Here is a 26,622-nt window from a genome sequence, read left to right as displayed (position 1 = left end):
TTGAAGTTTTTCTTCTTTCTCAAAACTTTTAGAATTGTATGTGTAAAATTCTATGGCTTGAAGCTACTTTCCGGTTATCAAGGATGTTACCTTGCTGAAAGTCCCTTTGGAATGTCTAAAAATACAACTCGCGCTAAAGGTAATGGGTTATTAGCAGTTCAAATGTTGTAATTACTATTGAAAGGATACTTCTTTGTTTGAAAACAGAATTATTGCTCAAAATTTACAGTCAAATATTTCAGATCTACTCGGGTTCAGAGATGTTGATAGAATTTACAGTTTTTTTTGAAGAAAATTCGTTTAAAAAGTTTAGATTTGCATCCACTTCTGGCGGATACAAAACGCTCTAACATCTACTAAAAATTTTCCTCGATATCAAAATAAGTCTTAAAAGTTTTTTTTTCGGCTGTTTAAAATTTTCCTCATTCTCGAAAAGAGTATTGTTTTTGGAAATTTTATGTAACTTTTTTACGATCCAAGAGTTCCAGAAACATTAATTTAAAATTTTTCAAATTTTTAAACATCAATTTAGTAGAAGTTATTGTGAATATAAGAATCAAATTCTTCATTTAGTGTTACTGATGGAGACCTAGTTTGTTTAAAAAGATATTGTTATGTTTTTTCGCAAGGTAGTATCGTTCTTCAGTCCCACCAAAAAAAACATTATCAAGGGTTTTGTCTTCATCTACTAATTCTAGAGTTATTTATGCCAATAAAAGGATTCGTGTTTGATGGCGACTATTGCTATTACAAATTTCTGCTTTTGTCTATTGTCGTGGTGTTGATTCCCAGGTTGAGATCCAGACCCAAATTGGTTTATGATCAGACCCAGTCAAGCGCACTCCTGTGTGTTCCCAGACCGACATTACAGGATCTTGACGGAAGTTCGAGCGCACTACAGTCTGGACGATGGTCTGGAGATGCTCTGATCAGAGGTCAATTTGGTCTAGCAAGTCTGATCATAGGTGTATTCGAGCGCACTTGGGTCTGATCAGAGGCAACTTCGAGCGCTATTGGGTCTGATCATAACCTCTTCGAGCGCAATTGGGTCTGATCAGGGACCATTTCGAGCGCCATATTTTTTTCATTTTTTTTACTGTGAGATGTTGGCACTGCCAAGAGGCAACAATAGGGCAGCGTTCTGATCAGAGACTCATCTAAAGTCCAATAGCTCTGATCAGAAAAAGGAGTCCAGCTGAGATCAAAGGCCGGTCCCCTTCAGAGGAAATTCTGATAAACTGGAGACCACGATGTTTCTAATGGAAAGCTGTCTAAACTCATCCATTGAGTCAGAAATACACGATCAGAACCGGTTTCGAGTGCACTTCAGTCTGATCATAAATGGCTGCAAGCTCAACTGGGTCTGACCATAATGCTTCGAGCGCAACTGTGTCTGATCATAACCTCTTCGAGCGCACTTGAGTCTGATCACAGTCTGATTAAGGTCTAAGCAAAGGTCTGAATTTGAGTCTAGACCATGATCTGAAGATGGTCGGATCAGAGCACCTTTGGTCTGAAAAGTCTGATCAGAGACCTTTTGTGTCTGGAAAGTCTGATCAGAGGTAACTTGGGTCTGGAAAGTCTGATCAGGGTTAATTTCCGTCTGGAAAGTCTGTGATCAGAGATCATTTTGGTCTGGAAAGTCTGATCAGACGAAAATTTGGGTCTGGACCTCAACCGGGGTACTTTGTATTTTTCTATCCTCACTATTAGACCAGCTGTTTCGATACTCGTTTGATTCCCTGTTGAAATTTTGTTGATCATGTGATTGATGCTCGCTCTGATAGACTCTAGGACAATTAAATTGATTCAACGTGACGGTTGTGGGGAGTGATGCCGACTGCGTGATGTTAAACTGTTTCTGTTTTTTTTCTGAATTGGCCATGGTTAGCGTAATTGTCGTAGAAGTAGCGATGACAATTTAGAATCTTCGTTCTAAGCGCCTGTTGTCGTTTTTTGCCTCGCGGTTGGCTGTAGCTCTGCCTGTTAATGTTTGTAAAGGTTTCACTCGGTTGAGTTGTTGAACGATTTTTGTCTATGAAGTTCTTGTGTGTGAAAGAATAAGCTTACGTGTGTCGCCTGAAAGCTTACTAAATTTAAAATTCCCTGCTTGAAGTTATTTATTGACTGATTATCCGCTAAATATTAGCTGTTAATATCAGCTCGAATACTGTTGGTGACGAAAGTTTTTTCTTTTTGTTGATCGTTATTAGAGTAATGTTATTTTGTTCCTTAAATTGTTGTTTTTTTGTCGCTTAGAGGAGTTACATTTGAAATTTCTACTCAATGAGTAGCTTAAGTCTTAATTCGATATGGAATTTTGCAAATTTGGTCAAGTCATGGCTGGGGACTCTATCACTCTTGCGGTTTTTCTTCTCAGGATACATCGGAGTAAAGATTTTTACAAAAATTTCCATAATTTGTTTGTGTGTCCCATTAAATACCGGACTTTTCCATTGTTTTTCTAATGATTTTGTTAAGCTGTGAGTGAATGAATAGAAGAGTCGACCTAGTGTTGAATTCTCTTTGTTTTCTGTTTTTATCCTCAGGTTCTTCGAATCTAGTAGGTTCTGCGCGTTCTTGGACTTTTTCCAGTTTAACATGAGGTTTATTATCATAGCCTTCTGTTCTGAATTCCAGTGTAATTGAACCAAAAACTCTTTGTCGGGAGTCGTGAATTCTTTTGGTTGGCTGTTTCTACTGAATCTTTAGTATCAACCGAAAACTGTTTTTTTCTTCAAATTATGGAGTTGAAAGTTTTTGGGCATCGTAAGGACCCAAATTTGTCTAGCGTTATATCTCGTTAGGTTACAATTTTTGCTCCTATCACTGTCTTATGTCAAAAGAATGACTTAAGTTTTCCATAAATGGATCTAAAGACTATTTCAAACAACTATGTAATAAGTTGTAGCAAGCGTTTTTTTTTGTAAATCTATCTTTAGAGAACGTTGTTCAAGAGGAGATATTGGATTTCAACTGATTTGTTACTAATTCGGCTAGTTGCGATCACTGAGAAATTGTAATACAAATACGCAGTTTTCAACGTTACCTGTGCTAAAAAAGCACCCAGGAATGATTACTGGTTTTTTTCGACGGCATAGTGCAGTATTCATGAGTTTATTTTTCCCAAGTGCTCATTTTTACGGTGATGATGGTACTTTTGGTTTCCCCATGACTTAATTTACATCACTAAGGTATCTCTATTAATATGTTGTAATATCCGAGAGCATACATGATATCGCTAAAATGAGGATTTATTTATTTTAAGGTTATGCAAATCTTAGAGAGAGCATAGTTTGTTTACCAATGAAAAATTGCTAAGTACAGTCTATTTTGGCTAGTTAAGTGAAACAAAACTATTTCCGTTCAGTTGTGCTCATTTTTAAAAATTTAACTGATTAACATCTGTTTGTCTCTTCTATTTTACGTGTCTCTTCTATTCACGAAAAGCGACTAAATTTAATATTTGCGGAATTTTTGTAAAAAAAAAATTGAAAAGAGAGTTTTTAAATGCTGTAAAATCTTGTGTCTTGTTTTTTTAGTGCATCGAAACTACAAAAACTTTTTGTTCTTAAATCTTTTTTTTCCAAAATGCCTTGTTGATCTTGTCGCTCAAATGCCGAAACCTCTTGTTAGTTTTGCACTAATTTGTTAATATTTTGAATAGAATTTGCTCATTTTTTTCGTTTTTGGTGGCAAAATTAACTAAAATCCCGTTCTTTCTCGTTAAATTTGCGATTTCCGTCTAATATTTTATGTTGATTCCACCAAAATGGTGGACTATTATCGTTAAAACAAGGTATTGCTGAATATCTGATCTAAATTGGGCTTTTGGAGGGCTAAATTGAGGTTTGAATTGGACTAAATAGTGCCTACTTTCTAAACATTTTACAAGAAATATGTTACCAAATTGTTTATAATGTGTTTCGGGGGATAAAATCTAATCCGATATAGCTTCAGAAGTATAAATTACTCAAATTTAGGTTTTAACCTGTCTAAAAAGATCAAAAATTGGCGCTGTTTGGTCGTTGATTTTTGGCTAAAAAGTGTAAAAATGCTCAAAATTTAGCTTGAATTTAGAAAAAACTGAGTTTCGATGTTCTAAAGATGTTGCTGATAAATTTGCCAAATTATTGCGAATTTTGATATACATTGAAATAGAAGAAGACGTCTGGTGAAAATATATTCAATTTTATTTCGGTTTTGTGCATTATTTAATCAATTACGTTTATATATAATTTCAAGAGCATTATAAATTGTCAATTCACTTTTGTGGGCCGGGATTTATGACGACAGGTTTCAACCGATAGTTCTTGTATCGGTTTTGCAGAGAAATTTTTTCCACCTCAGTCATGATCACGCAGCCACTTCTCCTGTTGCGAGTATATTTTTAATTCAGAGAGACAGAAAACTGAAACATAATGCGTTAGTGGTGTTAATTACTTTGAAAGTGGTCAGCTCGTATCTTTTCTGCTAGCCCGAAGATGATACATTATTGTATCTGACGCACTTTAATTATGAAGCTTCCATATGATTCGTTGCTACATCGTAGACTTTCTGAGAGATGTTTCATCGACGTCCTTTGTTGTACTAGTTATGCTTCGATGGTTATGCGTGCGTGGTTTCTTGATAAGCTTTCTTCTAAAGAGGTCAACGGATTATATCGTAGCAGTTTAAATAATCTTTACTGGCTTCTAAGAAGCTTCTCAAATGGTTTGAAAAACTGGGTAGATATTTTTTTCATAAGATGTTATGATATAATTTTTGTTAGTTTGCTTCGCAGACGTTAGGCAAGACCGATTTTTTTGAGCTTTTCGCACTGGCCTTTAATTAGTTTTGTAGTATTTTGAGAGATGAATTGCAATTTAATTAGATTGCCCTTCATTTTAACTTTGAGTTTGTACCTCTCAATTGTGTTGACTTTAATCGCCCATATTTGGTGTTTTTATAAATCTTTTCATTCAGTTTAGTTGAGTCATTGTCTACTAGGGAAGTTGCACCTTGATTCAATCATCTACTTTTATATTTGCTTATACTTTTGTTCGTCTTCGTTGTGAAAAGTTTTTTTCCAATTAAACCATTTTTTCTGTTTTAATTCAATATTCAGTAATCAGAAAATCTCTTGAAGCCAGCGGGGCAAAGCTAGCTAAACCCAAGGTAAGCAACTGGCAATAACTCACCAAACAGTTGACATTAAAGTATTGTCAATTAATTCGGATCCGCCAAATCTAAAAAAGATAAAATTTGTGTTAAAACGGAATTAAATTTAGAAACAATCTAACACGTGAATTTGCACTGCAAAGTTAATCAACTTAAATTAAACCATAAGATCGGAGTTCGTCAATCGATTTCAGCATTCAAAGCAGCTGCCTTGCTGGTAGGTACATGACGCAGTCAGCAAATAAAGATTCATCACAAAAAACGCCCACCTCTATCAAACCTTTCTGGGAAAGACCAAACCTCAGAGCCCCCAATCAGTTGGGAGAAGTGGAGGGTCCAACTCAAATTGGCCATTCTAGCGCGCAAACATGTTGCACTTAACAGCCTACTCGGAGAGAAACCCAAACGAGTAAATCTACCAAAATTGCTCAGTTTTGAGGAACCAATCGACGTTCCTAAAAAACAATAAGAACGAGAAAACCAAACTAGAAATAGTCAAGTGAAATCTCACTGGAAAACAAATTGCCAAAAGTTGATCAAGACAAGCTCGAGCACTCCTTTAACGGTCATCGAAACACTCATTGCAGCCAACAATTCGCAGAGAGAAAATGCGATACATCAAGTGCAATTTCGCGGAGCGAATATAGCACAGAACCAATGCGGACGAAACCTGAATATCAGTAGAAAAAACAAAAACTTCAACAACAACAGTGGCGACAACAAATGCCGTAATTGTCGCCAAAATTAGACTTCTACTCACATGCAAAACTTTCATGCAATTGGTGAGAAAAGCAATCATTGTGGATTGGAGAATCACTCCGCCAAGCTATGTCGCAAAATTTTTAATGAACTTGGAACAAATGTAAACAATAGGCAAATGAATATTATGGAAACTGAGAATTAAACAGAAAAAACGGTTAAAAATATCAAATGTTACAAAGAAATTTATGCCTCGAGCAAGAGTTTATCCGAGGATAATTATCTTGCATTGATTTCCGATGAACATAAAGTTGTTATAGCTCCTGTGGACTTGAATTTGATCATTGGAAACTGAACAATTGCGAGAACGAAAAATGATCTGAGAAAAAGATCAATGAAAAGGGAACATTTTCAAGTGAAATAGTTGATATGCTTGTAAGTTTGAGGACGCCTGTTCAACATAAGCGTTTGACCACCACAGAAAAAAATTTCGTAGTAGCAGACGGCTATCGTGCAGACACTGTTTTGATAAACTTAGAATTTACATCACACAACAACTATTATAGCAAAGTAAAATTAATTGCAATAACAATCAATGTCGAATTAAGACTTTTGTCGACGAAGTTCTTGTACATGAAAGAATAAGCTTATGTGTGTCCTGAACGCTTACAAAACTTGAAATTCCTTGTTTGAATTTATTTTTAGGTTGATTATCCCCTAAATATTAGCTGTTATTATCAGTTCGAATACTTCTGCTGACGGAAGCTTTTCTTTTTTGATCGTTAGTAGAGTAATGTTATTTTGTTCCTTAAATTATTGTTTTTTGTCGTTCAGAAGTTGCTTTTGAAATTTCTACTCAATGAGTAGCCTAAATCTTAATTTGCTATGGAATTTTGAAAATTTTGTCACGCCATGGCTGGGGACTCTATCAATGGTTTTGCTTCTCAGGTTACATCGGATTAAAGACTTTTACAAAAATTTCTATATTTGATTGTGTGTCCAATTAAGTACCGGACTTTTCCATTGTTTTTCTAATGATTTTGTTAAGCGATAGAAGAATCAATAGAAGAGTCGACCTGGTCTTGAATTCTCTGTGTTTTCTTTTTTTATCCTCTGGTTCTTCGAATCTTGTAACGGCGTGTTCTCGGGCTTTTTGCAATTGAACATGAGCTTTATTGTATCAGAGCTTTCTGTTTTGAACTCCAGTGTAATTGAACCAAAAAACTCTTTGTCGGAAGTCGTGAGTTCTTTTGGTTGGCTGTTTCGGTTGAATTTTTAGTACCAACCGAAAACTGCTTCTTTTCAATTTATGGAGTTGAAAATTTTCGGGCTTAGGAAGGAACAAAAAATTTTTTAGCGTTATATCTGGCTAGGTTACAATTTTATCACTGCTCCTATCACTGTCTTATGTCAAAAAAGTGGTTTAAGTTTTCTATGAATGGATCTAAAAACTATTTCAAACAACTATGTAATAAGTTGTATTATGAGTTTTTTTTTATAAATCTATAAATAGAGAACATTGTTAAAAGAGATATTGGATTTAAATGATATGTTACTAATTTGGTAAGTTGTGATCATTGAGAGATTGTACTACAATTACGCAGTTTTCAACGCTACCTGCGCTGAAGAAATAACCACAAATGATTACTGGTTTTTTTTTGACGGCATAGTATTGATTGGTTTCCCAAGTGCTCAGTTTTACAGTGATGATGGTACTTTTGGATTCCCCATAACGTAATTAAAATCACTAATTGCTAAGTACTTTCTATTTTGGCTATTTAAGTGAAACAAAACTATCTCCGTTCAGTTGTGCTCTTTTTTAAAATATTGACTGATTTTCACGAAAAACGACTAAATTTAATATTTGTGGAATTTATGTGAAAAAAAGTGTTTTTGTTAAATGCTATAAATTTTTTCACATGTTTTTTAGTGTATTAAAAATACAAAAACTTTTTGTTCCTATATCTTTTTTCCAAAATTCCTTGTTGATCTTCTGCTGAAATGCCGAAACCTCATGTTAGTTTTGCACTACTTTGTTAATTTTTTGTATAAAATTTGCTCAATTTTTTCGTTTTTGGTGGCAAAATTAACTAAAATCTCGATCTTTCTCGTCAAAAAATTGCAATTTCGGTCTAACGTTTTTTGTTGATTCCACCAAAATGGAAGACTATTATCGTTAAAACGAGATATTGCTGAATATCTGATTAAATAGGGTTTTTGGAGGGCTAAATTGTGGTTTGAATTGGATTAAATATTGTCTACTTTCTAAACATTTGACACAAAATTTTTCACCAAATTTTTATAATGTGTTTTGGGGGATAAGATCTAATCCAATATAGCTTCAGAAGTATTAAATTTCTCAGGTTTGGGTTTTAACCTTTCTGAAAAGATCAATAAATGACGCTGTTTGGTCGGTGATTTTTGGCTAAACATTGTAAAAATGCTGACAATTTAGCTTGAATTTAGTAAAAGCTCAGTGTGAATCTTTTAAGATGTTGCTGATTAATTTGCCAAACTCTTGCGATGTTTGATAATCATTGAAATAGAAGAATATGCATTATTTAATCATACACGTTTATATATAATTTCAAGAGCATTATAATGCGTCAATTCACCTATGTGTGCGAGGATTTATAACAACGAGTTTCAACCAGGAGTTCATGGATCGATTTTAAAGAGAAAGTTTTTTCCGCCTCAGACATGATCACGCAGCCACTTTTCATGTTTCGAGTATATTTTCAATTCAGCGAAACAGAAAACTGAGTCATAATGCGTTAGTGGTATTAATTAATTTGAAAGTGGTCAGCTCGTATCTTTTCTGATAGCCCGAAAGCGATACAGTATTGAATCTGACGCACTTTAGTTATGAAGCTTCCGTATGATTCGTTGCTACATCGTAGACTTTCTGGGAGGTTTTTCATCGATATTCTTTGTTTTACTAGTTATGCTTCGATGGTTATGCGTGGGTGGTTTCTTGATAACCTTTCTTCTAAACAGGTCAACGGATTATATCGTATCAGTTTAAGTAATCTTCACTGGCTTCTAAGAAGCTTCTCAAATGGTTTGAAAAACTGGGTAGACGTTTCCTTTTTTCATAGGATGTTATGATATAATTTTTGTTAGTTTGCTTCGCATATGTTAGGCAAGACAGATTTATTTTGAGCTTTGAGCACTGGCGTTCTTTTAATTTCGTAGTAATTTAAGAGATGAAATGCAATATAATTTGTGATACTCAGGTTAAACCAATTTCCAAACTGAATAAATTGGCCTCCATTTTAAGTTGAATTTTGGACCAAATTTGAATGTTAACTTCTCTCAATTGTGTTTCCTTTAGTTGCCCATGTTTGGTGTTTTCATGAATCTTTTCACTCAGTTTAATTGAGTGATTGTCTGCTGCAAAATGTGCACCTCAATTTACTCATCTAATGGTTTATTTGTTTATACTTTTGTTCATCTTCATCGTGAAAATTCCTTTTCATTCCTTTTAACCTAATTTTTTTTCTGTTCAATTTTAATTCAAAATTCAATAATCATAAAATCTTTTCAAATCAGAGAGGCAAATCTTAGCTAAACCCAAGTTTACCAAACAGTTTACAGTAAAGTTTTGTCACCTGATTCCTGTCCGCCAAATCAAGATAAAACTTGAGTTAAAACAGAACCAAATTCAAAAACAATATAACACGTGAATTCGCACTGCGACGTTAAACAACTTAATTCAAATCATAAGAACGGAGTTCACCAAGCAAATTCAGCATTCAGAGCAACTGTTTTGCTGGTAAGGACATAACGAAATCAGCACATAGAGAGTCATCGCGAAAAATGCCGCTCTCTATCGAATCTTTCTGGAAAAGACCAAATCTCAGAGCCCCCAATCAGATGGGAGAAGTAGAAGATCCAACTCCATTTGGTCGTCTAGCGCGCAAACACGTTGCACATAACATCCTACTCGGAAAGAAACCCAAACAAGTAAATCTACCAAAGGTGCTCATTTATGAGGAACCAATCGACGACCATGCAGAACAATGTGAACGAGATATACAAACTAGAAATAGTCAAATGAAATCTCACTGGGAGACAAATTGATCAAGACAAGCTTGAGTACTCTTTTTTTTGTTCATCCAAAACACCACCATCGAAGGATTATTATACTTTCAAGAAAGCAGAAAAAAGAGCAAAGCAATAAAACAGTTCTATAAAATTCTAAAAGAATTGGCAAAAAACTGTAATTTCAAAACCCACTGTGAAATCGAAATAATTAGAGATGTTTTCATCACAAATATGTTCAATACTGGTGTACAGCCCGAACTTTTGCGATACCGTGGGGCCCGAAAGTCTTGAGTATTCCAATAAAATTGGAAATGGGTCAGATAAATCAGCAAATCATTACAGCCAACATTTCGCAGAGCGTAAATGTGATACAACAAGAGCCATTTTGAGGAGATAATACAGCACAGATCCAAAGCGTACGAAACCTGAATATCAGTGGAGAAAACTATTTTAACAACAAGAGAGGCACAAAAAATGCCGCAATTGCGGCCAAAATTAGACTTCTGCTCACATACAAAATTGTCATGCAATTGTTGAGAAGAGATATCCTTGTGGATTGGAGGAGAATCACTCCGCCAAGGTTGGTCACAACTTTTTAATGAACTTGGAACAAATGTAACCAATGACAGGTGAATATTACTGAAAATGAGAATGAAACAGAATTAAGGGTAAAAAACATCAAAAATCACAAAGAAATTTATGCGAGGATAATTATCGCGCATCCAAGGATAATTATCTTGCATTGATTTCCGATGAATAAAGAATTGTGATAACTCCTCTGGACTTGAATTTGATTATCGGAAACTGTAAAATTGTGAGAATGCAATTTTTCTCTTCTTTTCTTCAAAACGATTCTTAAATTTTGTTACGTCGATTGCTTCACTGCTCAAACACTATCTTTCAGACAATCTTTAGCCAGCAAAAAAAGTTATAAAAGAGAAATGTATGTATTCTGCAAGTTTTTAACTGATTTAAACTTTCCGTAATTTTCCTTCTCTTTATTGGTTCGTCAAACTGTACATTTAGAGATTATAATAAATCTCCAGCAGATCTTCACATTGACTAAATGCTCTCGGCCTTTAGCTGTCTATACCGTTTGTTTAGGCGTTAAGCCAAATCGGTCGGATGAAATAAGTACTAAGCGAAAAATTCCATTAAAACTACCGCCAAGACCCGTATCTTTATCGAGCAATCAAAATTATTCTAAATGTTTCAATAGTTTTTCAAAAAAATTCGATAATGTCCTTCGTATTTCTGTATGTAACATATTTTTCAAAACCGAAACCCAAAAGAGACTAATAGATAGTTTCAAATCGACATTTATGTATGGTTGTAAAAATAAAAACAACTTTTTGACCAACCTTAGGAAGTTATTTAGGTTTTTAGAGTTCGAAATTTGATACTAATCAGGTGCAACAAGACATACGGGCATAAAGGCATTTCATTATTCCTTTCTTCAAGGACATTATTCTTTTAGCTTTTTACTTAGGTGCAGCTTGTTTTCCTCGCACATTTGAGAACAAATCGCTGCGAAAATATTTACTATAGATAAATGATGGATTTTATTTTAAAAGTGCTAGGTAATTTTAGTAATTTCTTCTACTCTAAGCTTAGTTTCAGAGCGTTTGAACACTTTTGAGAAACTTGACGCCAAGCCGTCTACGTTACACATTTCTTGCTTTGATTTAGTCACTAAGATGGTTTTAACCTGAAATGGCTCTACAATTAAAGACAATTGAAGGTTGAAAAATAATCTCATTGCAAATAGATCAAAATCTTAATATAAAAATATTTGTTAAAGCTTTCTAAGAGTAAACGCATATAGTTAATCCAAGTTGCTAAACACGCATTTTTATTATAAGCGTTCAAGAAGTAATGTAATTTAATAAACTCAATTGCTTTAATTGCCAGAAACTATTCAATAGGAAAACAAAAATTCAATACAAGTTCGGAATTCATAGTTTCAGTTATGCAAATATGCATTTTTATTCTAATTGTACAGTTTTATTAAACGACGTCTGAGTTTCTAGAAAGTTCTAGAATGTCTGAGTGAGAAACGTGTTCACACTTTCTGTTTAAAATAGGCGTGAAATCTTTAGCTAGCTAATTTTGCAGCTGTTTTTCTTCGAAGCTCCAGATCGTTTTTTGCGTTGTTGACCGTTTCCATATATAGCTGAGCGGGTAGGCGTGTGATTGTAATAAATATTTTGACCTCGTCTTGACTGATGTGTGCCCGAATGAGAAGTTGGCGCCCAATAATAATCTTCAGTTTCGTCATCGCTTGAACTTGATGAACTATCCGAATCATAGCAGTCGATTCGTTGTCGAAAACCGTCGTCAACTCGGCGACCGCGTAACCGATTCCTCGCTGCTCGATGACCTAGATACTCTTCAAGCTCGTCTTTTGTAAAACTTCGAGCGACTGCTTTTAGAAGATCTTTTCTGTGTTTCAACTCTTTCGCACCTCTCATTTTTGAAAAATTAAAATCTTCAGAATCGCTAAAAGCGCCTGAATTTATATCGGCTCTCGAATCGTCAGAGCGGGTTAAACTGTTGCTTCGAGCCCTCTCGGCAATTTCGGGGTTAAAACTAACATTTTTGGCACTGTTACTGAGCGTTTCTGTGGTTTCTGTTGTGCTCGGTTTTGAAGCTGGTTCGTCTTTTAAAATTGATTTCGTTCGACCCGATTTTGACAAGTCGGGCATTGAACGAGGGGGCTGGGCTGAATTTTGTTGTCGTTTGGGTTCGGCATAAACGTGATCAGTTTCGGGAGTTATTGACACCGCTTGCTCAAAATAAACATTTGCCTCCTCATCGTCTAAATCATTCGGTAATTCCATAACGCTCTCTAAATTTTCCGAAAATTTGTCAACGTAATGTTGCTCCTGAATACGTTCTAGATGAACCCCTCCTCTCATAAAACTAGGTTTTGGGGGTAAAGGCGGAGGTCGGTCCAGTGAAACCAGGGTTCCGTTTTGGGGCGAGTCTAAGGTACTGCTATGACACGATGAAAGTGCGCTATCGTAATCTTCGTCTTTTATTAGTGCACTGCCGTCACTGTTTAAATGCATCGAAAGTTTTACTGAGTCAGTCACGCTCTGGGATAAAGATTTGGGGGGCGTTGAGGTACCAAGATTCCTGGAATTCGTTGATGACCGGGTTTTATTTTTGTTGGAGGAACTGGGCGAGCTGTGATTGCTGCTGTGGTTGGAGCCCGGGTTCGATAACCCTGTAAAAGTGGGTTTCACAATCGGGGGAACCAGCGGGGGGAAGTTTGACTTCAAGTTTCGGAACGAAACGGGTGAGGGGTTCTTTCTCTGATCGGCAAGTGGCGGTGAAGAGTTGACAGTTTCGCCTTTTTTGCAAGATTGGGAGCAGAAAATAATGCCAGTTTTGGGAATGAAAGGTAGCCCGACTAAGTTTTTCCCGCAATTGTGGCAGTTAAAGCAACCCTCTTTGTTAGCGTGCCAGTGTTGGTCTTGGTACGTTACTTGGGTATCCTCCGCGCCTGAAAAATAAACAACCAAATAACTAGAAGGTAAATAGAATATGGATTCGCTTAACCGAAATTGTAATACTTCATACGATGAATTAGTTTTCAGTGCAATTTAGTAACCTGCGGAAAGCCTCCTTTTAATTCTATCCGTTTTTCGGGGTATAGGGGGCGGGGACTTAAGAGAAAACCCGAATAATTATTCAAATTATAATTTCTGCAAGTATGTAAAATTAACAGTCTTTCAAAATTTGACATGTTAATCTCTCAGAAACGTTTAGAATTAAAAGTTCATTTTTTTAATGTTATCAAAGCATTCGGCTAAGTAATCTACAAATTTTGATCAGTGATCCCAGGGGGGAAATTTGATCGGACATTTATAATACCATCTCCGCTATTTCCTGTGTGGTACAAAAGGAAAAGAGAGAGGGGAGAAATAAGTTATCATCTTTCGATTAGAACTGTCCATTTTGAAGTCTTAAAGGAAGCGAGTTGTATACCTTTCAAATAACTCAGGGCGCATTCATCGATTTTATGACCTAAAATTAGTTTGAATATTCCCCAAACCCGTTCTGCTTTTAACATAATGAACTTTTACATGGTAAAGTCTGTCGAGGTCCGGACCTCGACTTATCAGAAGACTTTAAAAGTCTAGCGGGGCCGGGGGAGGGGAGGGGGGTTAAATTCGAGCTAAAAATGTTTTCAGAAGGGAACTTGAGTCGAACATAGTAATACGACTATTTACTAAAATCCTTCAAAAATGCGAGTAAGAAATTCAGTGCATTTTGACATTTTTTGTTCAATTATGATCCATAGATTTTGCGATTTTTAAATAGATGCTTCCTCATATAAAACGTGAAAAAAATTTTTTTAAAAATATTTTTCAAAAAACAATTTTAAACCTTCCAACTTGCACTTACAGTTTTTTTGTGAACTATTGCAAAATTTTGAAGAATTTAAAATTGATGGTTATTCGTCGTCATACTACGATATAGGAAATTTGTCTCATTTTGAGAGACTATATTGTCATTATCAGACAGCTTTTGTTGATTCAAGCAAGCCTTATGTTCCATTTGGCGCGTAGGCGGCATTATTTCATAACCATTATCATTTCACAAATATTTGCTTTCCCTAAAATATATCAGATAGCACTAAATTGCTTGCTATCCCCCCTTCCCCCCATTCCCCGCACCGCCTTCCCGACCCCAATTTTCCGCCCAAGGTATTTATTGTCCCTGCCTCGGAGTTTATTGTGCTTTTATGACCGAGCAGAGAAATGACGAAGGCAGGGGTTGTTAATGAACTTGGCTTACAACGGGTCTGCCATATCAGATTTCCTAATTCCTAGTGACGTTTTTCGGTTCACGTAACCGATAAAAATTAGCCTTTTCTATATAAGATCTCTGAAAAGCCCAAATTTTTATTAAATAGAATTTCGGTTGCCTTAAAAAATAAATTTTGCTTCAAGTTTTTTTTTTAATTTATTAAGAAAAACGAATCAATTTGAGATTGTTTTTTTGGTTAAATTAGGCTAAAATTCAATCTTTCTGTTAATCGGTTAACTGATGCAAAATTTTTCTTATCGGAGACAGATTATATTGGGATTTATTTGAAAGATTGTCATAGAAAATGAGCCTCAAAATTCGTTCACACTGATTTATGACTTTGAGTGGGAACAAAAATAGATCAAATCGATAAGGATTTGGATTATGCATTCATTGTGTATAGGTCAATGAATGCGACACGTGGGCTTAAAAATTATATATTTTTGAACTGCACGAGTCATAAAGTAACTGCGCAGAAAAGTGTATACCTACATAAAATTCTGCTTATGACTGTGTTCAGATAAATAGCATATTTGCACTATGAATGGTGATCTTGCAAGATTTTCAAAAAAAAATTCTTCAAGACTTTGCACCATCTCGCAGATAAATATCCCAAATCGATTGGCATATTCAGAACAAGCTGGGAATTAGGTCTCCATACTCGCTGAATAGATTTCTAGTTGCATAGAATCCTATTTAAATAGAGTGCGGCTAGTGTGGAATGATATTATTTTGCTCTGTGTAGTCTTAAAGCTCCGTCAATCAGTGCGCCCAATTGCTTTGCTCATCATCTTCTTTTCTTTAAGAAAAAAACAACTAAGTTGATTCCAAATTCAAGAAAGCGTACAGAATAAAAACATGAAAAATGATTCAGATCTATCGCACAATAATTTTGCATAAAAATAGGCAAACAAGACCAAAATAGTTGCTAAACTGCAAACGATCACTCTCAGTTGCAGCCGTTAAAATTATGAACAACCTTGCAGGCCAAAAGTGCAGAATAGACTTTAAGAGTATAGCTGGTGGTTATTGAAATTGGGAATACTCACCAATGACTTCCTGGCAGAGAGCGCAAGTGTATGCGAAGAGTGAGTCATAGCAGGATGGGCAGTAGGGGTGGGAGCCCTGCATGACATACTTGCCCCCAGTCAGGGTCACCTCACACTCTGAACAGCAGAAGTGGTTCACGTGCCAGTTCTGCCCAGGGTTACCGCACTGTGTGTACTCCCCAGAGAAGATTATCTGAAACATATTTAAAATATTGTCATTTAATGTCAAATAAAAGCCCAGTTTTTGGTATAAAAATATGACACTGTTGCAACTGCAGCAGATTATATGGTCTATGTTTTTGGAAATATGTTTTTCTTGTATATAATTTTTGAGATAATTTCGGAAAATCGCAAAATATTTTAATTTATTGACAACCTAATCGACAATAGTATGTAAAAAATAAACCTTAAATAAACCAATAATTTTTTGTTTAACTTTTCCTGAAGATTAAAAATTTTAACTTGAGGAAAAGTTAAAAAAATAATGGTTTTATTGTCTTTAGTTGTAAATGATGTTCTTATTAAAAATGTTCATTTAACTACACTAAAATGGAGAGAAGCTTCATGATAGTGTAACCAAAGCCTAAATTTTTGCACATGAATTTTTATCGACATGATACTCAACAAATAGTTCTTCAGAACTGTTTTTCAAAGCCTAATCGAACAAAAATGAAGGATGTTTGATCAGAAGTTGATCACAAGAAAGCTATTGATGCTCCCCGAAGGGCTTTTTTGATGGCAATTAGAAAGTGTAATTATCTTACAATGACAAACCTATAATGACAATTTTTATTCAGTTCAAAAGTTGTTGAACAAATCATTTTCTCTAGTTCAAAGAATTCGATCACGTTTTGATCCGCGTGAACAATTTCGTTTTGTTTTGTTTTTTTTTGCTATAAGTTGCTTTTCATGGGAGCGTTTACTATACAATCAAAGAAATTACAATCAATACATATCCCATTTTAATGTTGAAGTCGTTACGGCACAATTTTTTCATTGAATCATTCCAAAATGTATTGAAATCACAAAATCATTTAACCTATTTTTGACCTATTTAGATACTGATAAAATATACGCAATCAAAAATAGGTCGACTTATTTCAATTGTGAACAAACAGAAAATTAAACGGCGTCCATTAATTTTGTTGCGATTGCAAACTTTGCTGATAATAATATTGAACCCCCAAAATTAATTTTCAGGTACTAATTTCAAAACCCTGAGGGCTGGTTCCACTTACAAAATTTGGAGGTCAAATGTAACAACATTTCAGTGCTTTTCAAAATTTAGTGAAATGAGTTTTTTTGCTTTTAATTTTAAATTTTACCTTAATCGAGGCACCAATTTCCCCAATTTGCGAGGGAAAATTGGGGAAAATTGGAATAAAATTGGGAAGTCAATTTCAAGGATATTGGGTTTCTATCCGGCTTGAACAACATGATGAACAAAAGATTTCTCAATAACATTTCATACAATTCGGGCACAATACTTGCGAGTAATTTTTCCGCAGATTAGTCAGCGCATTAGGGAAAAATAGGGCAGGGTAGATATAGAATTATTTACGATCAATTTTAATATTTACAAGTGCTAATACCTGCAGTGCTGGGGTGGAAGGGGAGGGGGAGTGTTGAAGCTATGACTATTAGGGTTGTCTGCCCTAATTCAAAATACGTCACTGATCACAAATCGAATTAAAAGTTGAGTATCCTATACAATATGAGACATTTGATAAGAAAAATAATTTACGGGGGTGGAAATATTGAAAACTGAAAAGAAATATGTCAAAAAACTGAGATATGTTATAAATACATTTTTTGCCCTAATTAGTGGACGCGTTGTTCTATATGAACAAGTAAAACAAAAATTTGCTTTCAAGCACTTGAAATCAACAACAAGCAGTTTGGTTAAATTAAATTTAATGTCAAAAATAACGAAAATGCTGAAAAATAGCAAATTGTGGAAAATATTTGCCTTAATGACATAACAATTATCATAAACAGTTTATTGACCCGGTGTCAAGAGCCGTAAACATCTTCAACGTAATTGTAAACAAGTGTTTTGGTGATGAATTTGTTTTTAATATTTGTAATAGCGAACTTGTTTATTGTTTGTGTTAATTGACATGGATTGTAAAACAGTCGATGTATTGTGTTTCAGAGATATCAAATATGTCAAATCAATTTGAGAGCAATTAATTTTATTTTCAGCTGTTTAATTTGAATTTTGATTGATGGTTGATTTTGTTTGACTTGTAGGTGTGAACCCAAGTTGATCACTTTCTTATGATATTACTCATGCCCTATTTTAAGTACAATGTACTGTAGTAGAATATTGAACTGAAATCTGCAAACTGTTTCCTTAAAAGGAAAATTGTATCACAATCAATTTTGAAAGTTATCTGACAAAATATTGACATGGAATAAAAATTGTTGTTTTGGAGATCGATTTTCACAAAAACAAACTTTCAACATGAAAAATTCCCCAGTCATATTTGAAAAAATGTTCGTCTTTTTATACTCATTCGAATGCCCTTATTTAATCATTGAATTTTTTTTTTGAATTTTGTCATTCGATTGCTTTTGCCATTTTCTGGTGAATGTACATGTAAAAGATGCCCGACATGCAATAAATTTTGAAACGCTAACTAGGTTAACTAAGAAATTTCCTCAGAATGGAGGAGGGAAAAAGTGGGCATGGCATTTGTATTTAATCCCCCCTCATCTTTTCAGAGCCTAATGCGTCAGTAGAAATTGACATTTTCAGGGCGGGGCTGTCTTTGACAGGCATTTTAAAGCAGGGCTAACACATATCCCTGAAGGGACATATCACCTGATTAGTGAATGGAAATGCGTGATCAAATATATCTGGAGCAAAATTTAAGGAAAAGTAGCAACCCAGGCAATGAACAAAATCGCGGTAGGCCAACTTTTATACGTCAGTGTCAACGTAATAAAGAGCCCTCATTTTAATGAAATTCATCAGTCACTCTTCTCATTCTGTTCACGCATTCTGTCACTTTTAATTCACACTGAAGGAAAAAAGTTTCCCTTAAGGCGCAAATGAATCGATTCTCAGTTGTGAGGCTCAATTAACAGAAACTTTGAAAAGTCTAAGAACTGAACAATTTGAACTCTTAGAACCCAGTGAACAGCCAAAATTGGATGGGAATGAAAATAAAATTTATGGAAAAATATAGGAAAAACGATATATTTCTTATTCCAATTGCACGATTTGCAATTTCGGCTTTTTAAGATTTCTGCTTCGATTTTGACATCAGATGATAATTGATGTCGGAAAAGATCATTCACACATTCCGCACCGAACGTGTACTGTATTCCATAAAAGTGTGAAATAAAATCGACATTTCATTGGCAGGTACCGGTTAGCACGCCTGCTATAAACTATTTCATTCAGTTCCTTAGAGGGGCGGGGTCTTTTTAGATTGACAGTTTTAGGATATTTGCACATGCTAATGAGAACAAAAATAAGACTGATTTCTGCTATTTAAAAACTCAATTTACGCATCTAATAAAAAGAATTTAGATAAAATGTTCAGGTTTATTTTTAAACAACCCGCTACTATAGCCCCGTTCCCCCCATTGGGTTTACACAACGAGATAACATTAGAGCGTGAATACTTTAAGAGGTATGAACAATACTGGCCCTGATAATGGTTATCAATAAGTTGAAGAGTGAATAAACTTTGCACACTTTGCGGACTTTTCCATCATTCAAATGCACTCGGCCTTGTCAGTCATACAAAGGTATCTATTCAAAAAGTTGATTTTGCGGAGATGCCTAGATTAAAAACAAAGCTACAGTAAATTTCATACAATTAAGTGATGTATTTTATTTGAATGTCACTACCGTAAAAAAAATCAGTGGTTAAAAAAGTGAAATAAGAGAACCTTACAACATCATATTAAAAAAATATAATGTTCCATCAATTTTTTGCCCCGCAAAGAATCATAAAAAATCCATTAAACATCAAGTTTTTTATCAATATCAATATCAATACATTTTTCAATAGAATAATGAATTTCCCATTGAACTTCAATAAAATTTGCTGAAATCTACAGTGATTGGAAAGATCTGGAAGTCATCAAAAAGTCCAACATCTAAAAATTCGACAAAAATAGTTGAAAAAAATTTAGCGAACTGCAGAAAATTATTTTGCCATAAACTAGATCTGTTTTTAAAATATAATACATTTTTTCATGACAAACAGCTTCTTTAGCTTTGATTATTAAACTTTCAGCCAGTAATTGTTGGATAAAAAGTATTTTGTAAGAGCTTGCAAGTTCTTGCAAGCCGATGCATTGCCTTGCAAGTTTGTACAAGTTAACCAGTCGACTTGCACGCAAGTTCTTACATGACTACTAGTCGACTTACAAGGTTCTATAAAGTCAAAATTTCGACTTACAAGATTGATATCTAACCATTCGATTTTCTTATTGATGTCTCGCACTTAATAGCTCAATTGCAAACCTTTTCATTTGACAAAAATGGAAAACATCAGTTTTGTCAAATAAGGGCACAATGTATTATGTTATACAATCTGAGCCACTAATTCCCAAGTACTTTCTACTGTAAATGACAGAATGTTGGATTAGGCTAACTAATTAGAGTCGAGCTCTAATGGATTGAACTCGCAAGAAACTTGGAACTTAGCCGTTCGACTTGCGAGTTTTTACAAGTTTAACATCTTCTGCAAGCAACTTACAAGTTAAACTTCGTTTGCAATAAACTCGCAAGTTCTTGAAAGTAAATCATTCGATCTCGACCCTGGGATTTAGATCAGACAAAATAACTATCCCTTTTTCAAAATTTATTAAGATAAGATGTTAATCGATGTAGTTTAATATAGTAAATCAAAACAAAATAGGGAGAAAAATTGCAATCAGCTGTAGTTCCCTTTTTGCCTAGATTAGTTCGGGATCATTAGAGAAAGAAAGCGTCTTTTCACAAAGTTAAACGACCAAAATTTTTCTGATAATACAAAAACAACCAACAAGATTTTAACCAAATTTTCAACGTACTAGAAAAAATGCAAAATTATTACAAATTTTGAAGCGAACGGCAACCATCCGCGGAACAGATATCTAATTGCAAAGCAAGCATTTGCCATATATTATTAGTATTTTTCACATCATTTCTTAATGAATAGGGAACGAAATTTGGGAACAAGTTTGAGGAATTTAACTGTAAATGGTTTTTGCAGATTTTGTGTTCACAGACAAATCTTGAGCTCTTCATGTTCTCTGGAAACCTTGATTTGCATTGGAATTTGTCATCGAATAAAAAAAGTGTTATAATTTTGCCACAGTCCTTCAACTTTCAATGTTCATGTAAAAGATACGTTTAAAATTACATGAAACTCATCAGTGTTTCTCAAACTTTTCATGAAAAAGTGTCGCACAAAGAAAAAATTCAAGGTCTTAAAGAAACAATGAAGTGATTTCAATTATCTGAGTTCGATCGACCATTTTGCTTAGATCTTTAACATGAACAATAAAATTTAATTTAAAAAATCAATTGGAATGACCTAAATTGAGCCAAATTTTCAATCGATAAAGGTTGTAAAGCTCTCCATTCAAGCATAAAACTTCATCTCTTTTAATGTAAATAACCGACGCTCTGAGAAAAATTTGGTTAAGTTAACCCGCCCTCTAAGTAATATTCAAAATCCATACTTCTTTGTAGTAGCGACCGGCGGGCTAAAGTGGGCGGTCGACTTTTCCATAAATTCCATAATTTTACTTTCATATTTCCCACAATGTGTGTTTCCTTCATCCAAAGCGGCTAAGATCAAAGAGGCAGATTGTCGGCTACACGTGAAATACCTGGGGACATTGTAGCAGTTGGCATTAGTTCACGTCTGCTTATTTTCTAAGTTTTTTTCCCATTCAGAAAACAAAACGGTGCACTTGACCGAAAACATAAATTGTCTATAAATTTTTGAAAAAGATAAATTTTGTTCATCACAGTATTTTCATGTTTTTCATTGTATCTAAAACAAAAACATTGGAAAATTTTTGAGTAGTTTTTTGCGTATTTATATATAATTAAATTTCTCAAAAAATAATCTAAAAATCTAATAAAAGTTGACATGTATGAAAAACAGTACAGCATAACTTTTTCTTGAACTTTTACAGCGTAATTTATAACTTACTAATTAGGACAAAGTAATGATAATTTTTGTATTCAATTTCAAGGTGATAAAATACAACGTCAAAAATAGCTTCGGCTGAGCGGGCAGTAGGCTCTGTAAGCGGTTAATCTATGCCCACAATGGAAAACCAGTTGGCATTTATCTTTAGAAGAACTTTAGGAAAAAAAGCGGGCGGGGTGAAATTTAATGAAAAATTGACCGTGTGCGGCTTCGAGTGTTTAAACATCAAAGAAAATTCAGAATTGGCCATCCTTTAAAACCTTTTAGAGTGGCTTACTTTAAAACAAGCTACCCTTCACATAAACTCATACATGCAGATTTAATGCGTAAAAAGCCCAATTATTCCCCAATTTTTACATAATTAGTTTAACTCATTCACAAAGAAAATGACTAGTTTTGAATTTTTAAATTCACATTAAAAAATTTTACAATTAAGGAGACCGCCATGTTGATTTTTAAAGAAAAATCTTGAGCTCAACTCTCGGTGCGTTAATTAAATGTTGGCAAAAAATTGATGTGAAAAATAAAATTCATGAAAATTTAGGAAAAAATATTTAAATCCCAAAAATTGATATTTCTTTGAAGATGAATTTACCGTTGAAATGTCGGCTTTTTCCGTCTCCAATTCGCCCATAATCACGAATAATTAAATTAATCAAGTTCTGAATAATTTAAATTCAATTTCAAATTCATTTGACTACATCGGGAACTATACAGCGCAACATTTTAAACATTTAGCCAACGCTATGTGACAAAAAAACAATGCAAAAGTAAACAAAAAAAGCTTAATAGGAAAAATATAAAGGGTGTTTATATACTGAAGCGTGATCAAAATAAAACACCTTTGAGCAGAAGCTATGACTAAGATTATTTCCTGAAACGCCTTCGGTTTTTGAAACGTGCAAAACATTAAAGAAACGAATTTCACCGAATATCAAAAAGGGAATACAAAAACGCGCATATCAAAGCTAGCTTAATGACGTAGTAAGTTTTCCTGAATCGAGCTGTGGGGCGAAAAAGTTAATAAATCTATATTTTGATGAACTCAAAATCAAAACTGATGACGTAACATTTTTTTCCCATAAATTAAAAGGAAAATAAATCTTTTTAATGGTCATGTTTTGATAAACTTTTACAAAAACTAGAATTTTAAAATTGTTCAGACAATTTGAAAATAGTTCACATATTTTTTTAAACAGATACCACGATTTGGAACAATAATTTTGCATAGTTTAGTCAGCTAAAATAATAAAGATAAAGTTCTAACGTAAAATTTGCATCTCTTACGATAACTATTTTTATTTATAAGAAGCGGAAACTATAATAACTAAATCCATAACTGCAATAGAGATAAAACAGAGATAAAATTTATTAGTTAATGACTAAACTGAAAAATTCAGTTATAGTGGAGGATAATAACCAGCTTTCGAGTGCATATTATGCCGCGTTTTACTCGTTTTTTGGTTATAAATAAAGCAATATATGCTATTATCGAATATTCTGTTCGTCATTGTTGTCGATTTTTCCATTTGAATTGACTGAAAGGAAACATTTAAGAGTTGACTATGTCTGAAAACAGGAAAACAACTGTTTATTTTTATTTATTTGTTTACTCTTTCAGACTGAACAAAACGGGGAAACATTGATCACATGAACGGAAACAAGCCACACCCCGCGTAAATAACCCCGCCTCGGCGCCAAAATGGCTTTGGCCGGGAATAACAACAACAACAACAACAATAACAACAAGCAATTACGCACAGGTACTATCGGTAAACAGCTAGTTATTTAATAACACAACACAAGAAATTCAAAATCCAGGCTAATTTGAGAAAAAAATTTTGGTATGTGATTTTTTGCAGACTAAATGACTGACTATGATTGTTTCTGTTTTGATAAAATCAAAGTACCGGTGAAATTACATTGATGGTATAAATTATTCACAAGGTGAATGAACAATGATGAAGAGACAATTTAATGAAGCACAAATAAGAACGCGTCATTTGAAAACGATATTTTAAGAATACAAGCCGCCATCAAACGAATCTTTGTTTTACATGGAAAATGGCACCTGAAACTCTAAAGCTGCATAAATAATGATTCATTGCTTCATATTTTCAAACGATCTAGGAGCCAAAATAACTGATAGTAAAAATTATATGACGCTCCGAAATGGTTCAACGTTTTCTGCGGTAATTTAGAAAAAGCTTTTCATTTCGAGCGCATTAAAACCATCTTGACCTATATCGTAAAATCATATCAAAACAAAAACACAAACGATTTTAAAAAATAATGGGGAATGGGATATTAGGTTTGGTTAAAACACCAATTGCCGAACAAAAATTTTGTAGCTATTATGCGAAAACCCTGATCTAGAGTTTTGTGCAAGTTTCGCGATTATTAATTTCATAAACCACCCAATGTCATAAAAATGGTCAAGCGTCACTAACAGTTGTCTTTAAATGCGAAAAAGTTGTTAAAATTTTATGCAAAAAGTATCATTGTTTTGCATCTCTTCAGTACTCAGAGTCAACTCAGACAATTTGATTCTTAAAAAGTAACAGGGAAATTTAAATTACAATTACCAGTACAAAAAAACTGAGAAAATTGTTGAGTTGGGATCAAACTATATGTAGAAAATGATCAAAGTTCGAACATTCTGTTCATTTTTTGACAGTTTTAAGCTATTTTTCTATGAATTCAACTGTTATAGCTACTTAATTATATTAATTTACCCAGCGGGTATTTCAGTACGTCCGTTAAGAGTCTTAATTGGTATTCGCCTAATTTCGTTACAACTGGATCTTTTATGCCACCCCCTCCCCCCGCCTAGTTTGGCACTCCCCATTTACACATAATTAAACATACTGTTACAGCTAAGTAGGTTTTTACATGAAAATATATGAACAATATGCATTTATGAAAAGCTAGAACAGCTATGGTTTGTAAGGATTAGTATTTCAGCCAAAATTAATTGCATATAACGTAAGCATAAAAAATCTCTGTTTTATATCATTTTTGGTGTTATTGGCTACAAAAAGGAGTTGATTTTTTAATTTTTCAAAGAAACGTTCAAAAATGCCTTCAATCTACCTATACATTCTTGTTTCAATGAAACGCTTGTCTCAGTGAATATCCTTCTTACAATTCACAAAAAATAGATTATGGGAAGTGCTAAATTAACGGCTATATAGGGCTGGGTGGGGGCGATAGCAGAAAAAGTATAACTAATTATCCTAATTTACCCAGCGGATATTGCAGTACGTCCTTTTTTAATTGGTATTCTTCGCCTAATAATTGGCATTGAATTGGTAAGTAATTTTTTTAATATGAGTATTTAATTGATTTAACCGGTATTCGCCTAATTTCCACACAACCTTAGTTCAGACATTTCGACAAATGACTACAAAAATTTCCACCGCCTAATTGGGTTTTGAACTGATATCCTACGACCTGAATCTTTAATCAAAAAATTATTGTTCAAACCAGCATTCAAATTCCGAGGCTGAGTTAATGAAAGTACAAGTTATGGATCAGTTCTCATGAGCACTGATCTTGTCACTATAGTCGTGGTACATCCTGAAACAAGTGTTAAACTTTGACAAGGATTTTTCAAGGCCTTGTCAAGAACCCATTCAAAAAGAATGCCAAAAGTTTACATGTTTCGAGTCAAAATTTTAGCATAGTTCTCATTGTAATTTTTTTCTTCTGGAAACGAAAAAACGAATGCCTTCAAAAATTGCAAAAGTGAAAAGTATAAAAAAAACCGCGAATTGCTTCAAACTCCTTTTCTACAGGCGATCTAGCAAATGTAAATTTGACAGAGACTCATTTTAATGTTACTGAAAAAAAGTTGACTCAAAATTTTTGATTTAGAGGAATAATTGCTCATATTGAAGACAGTTTGGTCAAGTTCAAAAAACTTAAAGACTTTTTCGTCCAAATTAAAACTAATTTTGAAATGCAGTATTTATGCGTACAATTTTTGCACTACACATTAGATAAGAGCTGCCTAAATTTGTGGAGAGACGCTACTCAGGACCTGTGAAGTCTTGGCCAGAACCTGAGTTAGATTTAACCAAAACTTGACAACACTTCAGAAGTCCTATAAATTGAAATAGGACGGGATTGGCACTGATTTGTCAACACAGGCTGAAAATTTCACCGGGGAAATAATAGGAAAAATCCGACTTTTTTCCGAAATATAGTCTTACCTGATTGTGGTATAAGTTGTTATTCAGCTGATAGTTTGAAGACATATTGGATCTATAGGCCATGGTTATAATCAGACAACTGGTAAAATTCTCGCCAATTTTTAGCAACAGAAACTAGTGCAGAAATAATTACTGTTAAAAGTGCATTATTGCAGTTTTCATAAACACAATTTGCAGCGATGAAATTAAGAATGTGGAATTAAGTTTGGGTCTAAACTTTTTTCACAATTTTCTCAGAAAAAAGTTGACCTTTCGGTCATAATTCTTTAAAATGACCTGATGTGTCACTTTTGGAAGCAACTGAAAACTTCAATTAAAAGTGAAACAAACTACTCTTAAATTAAATCGATCTGAAGCAAAAGCGAATGCGCAGAAAACGTAGCTGGTAAAATATTTTCTCAGTAATATAACTTCGTATGCGTTCTAATGATTAAATAAGCCCAAGTTAGTTATGAGTTAGTTATA

The 26,622-nt window shown here is 34.1% G+C and overlaps 1 protein-coding gene across 5 annotated transcripts in view; it reads right to left on the bottom strand.

Annotated features, from left to right (window-relative positions):
* Nucleotides 1-11,641: 11,641 nt before the first annotated feature.
* The window catches only part of LOC142350280 (uncharacterized), a 123,079-nt gene continuing 108,098 nt past the window's right edge, over nt 11,642-26,622 (bottom strand). For all 5 annotated transcript variants that reach the window (XM_075402062.1, XM_075402064.1, XM_075402066.1 and 2 more), the window contains exons 9-10: nt 15,774-15,966; nt 11,642-13,414 (exon numbers count right to left, since the gene is read on the bottom strand). In XM_075402062.1, the coding sequence (XP_075258177.1) occupies nt 12,006-13,414; nt 15,774-15,966 (1,602 nt within the window). In that variant the 3' untranslated portion in view covers nt 11,642-12,005. The remainder of the gene's footprint in view (nt 13,415-15,773; nt 15,967-26,622) is intronic.

The sequence above is a fragment of the Convolutriloba macropyga genome, chromosome 12, assembly GCF_964194025.1.
Source record: "Convolutriloba macropyga chromosome 12, txConMacr16.3, whole genome shotgun sequence".
NCBI classification, from domain to species: Eukaryota; Metazoa; Xenacoelomorpha; order Acoela; family Convolutidae; genus Convolutriloba; species Convolutriloba macropyga.
Note: the sequence above shows the minus strand (reverse complement) of the source record. Positions and strands in the feature narration are given on the sequence as shown.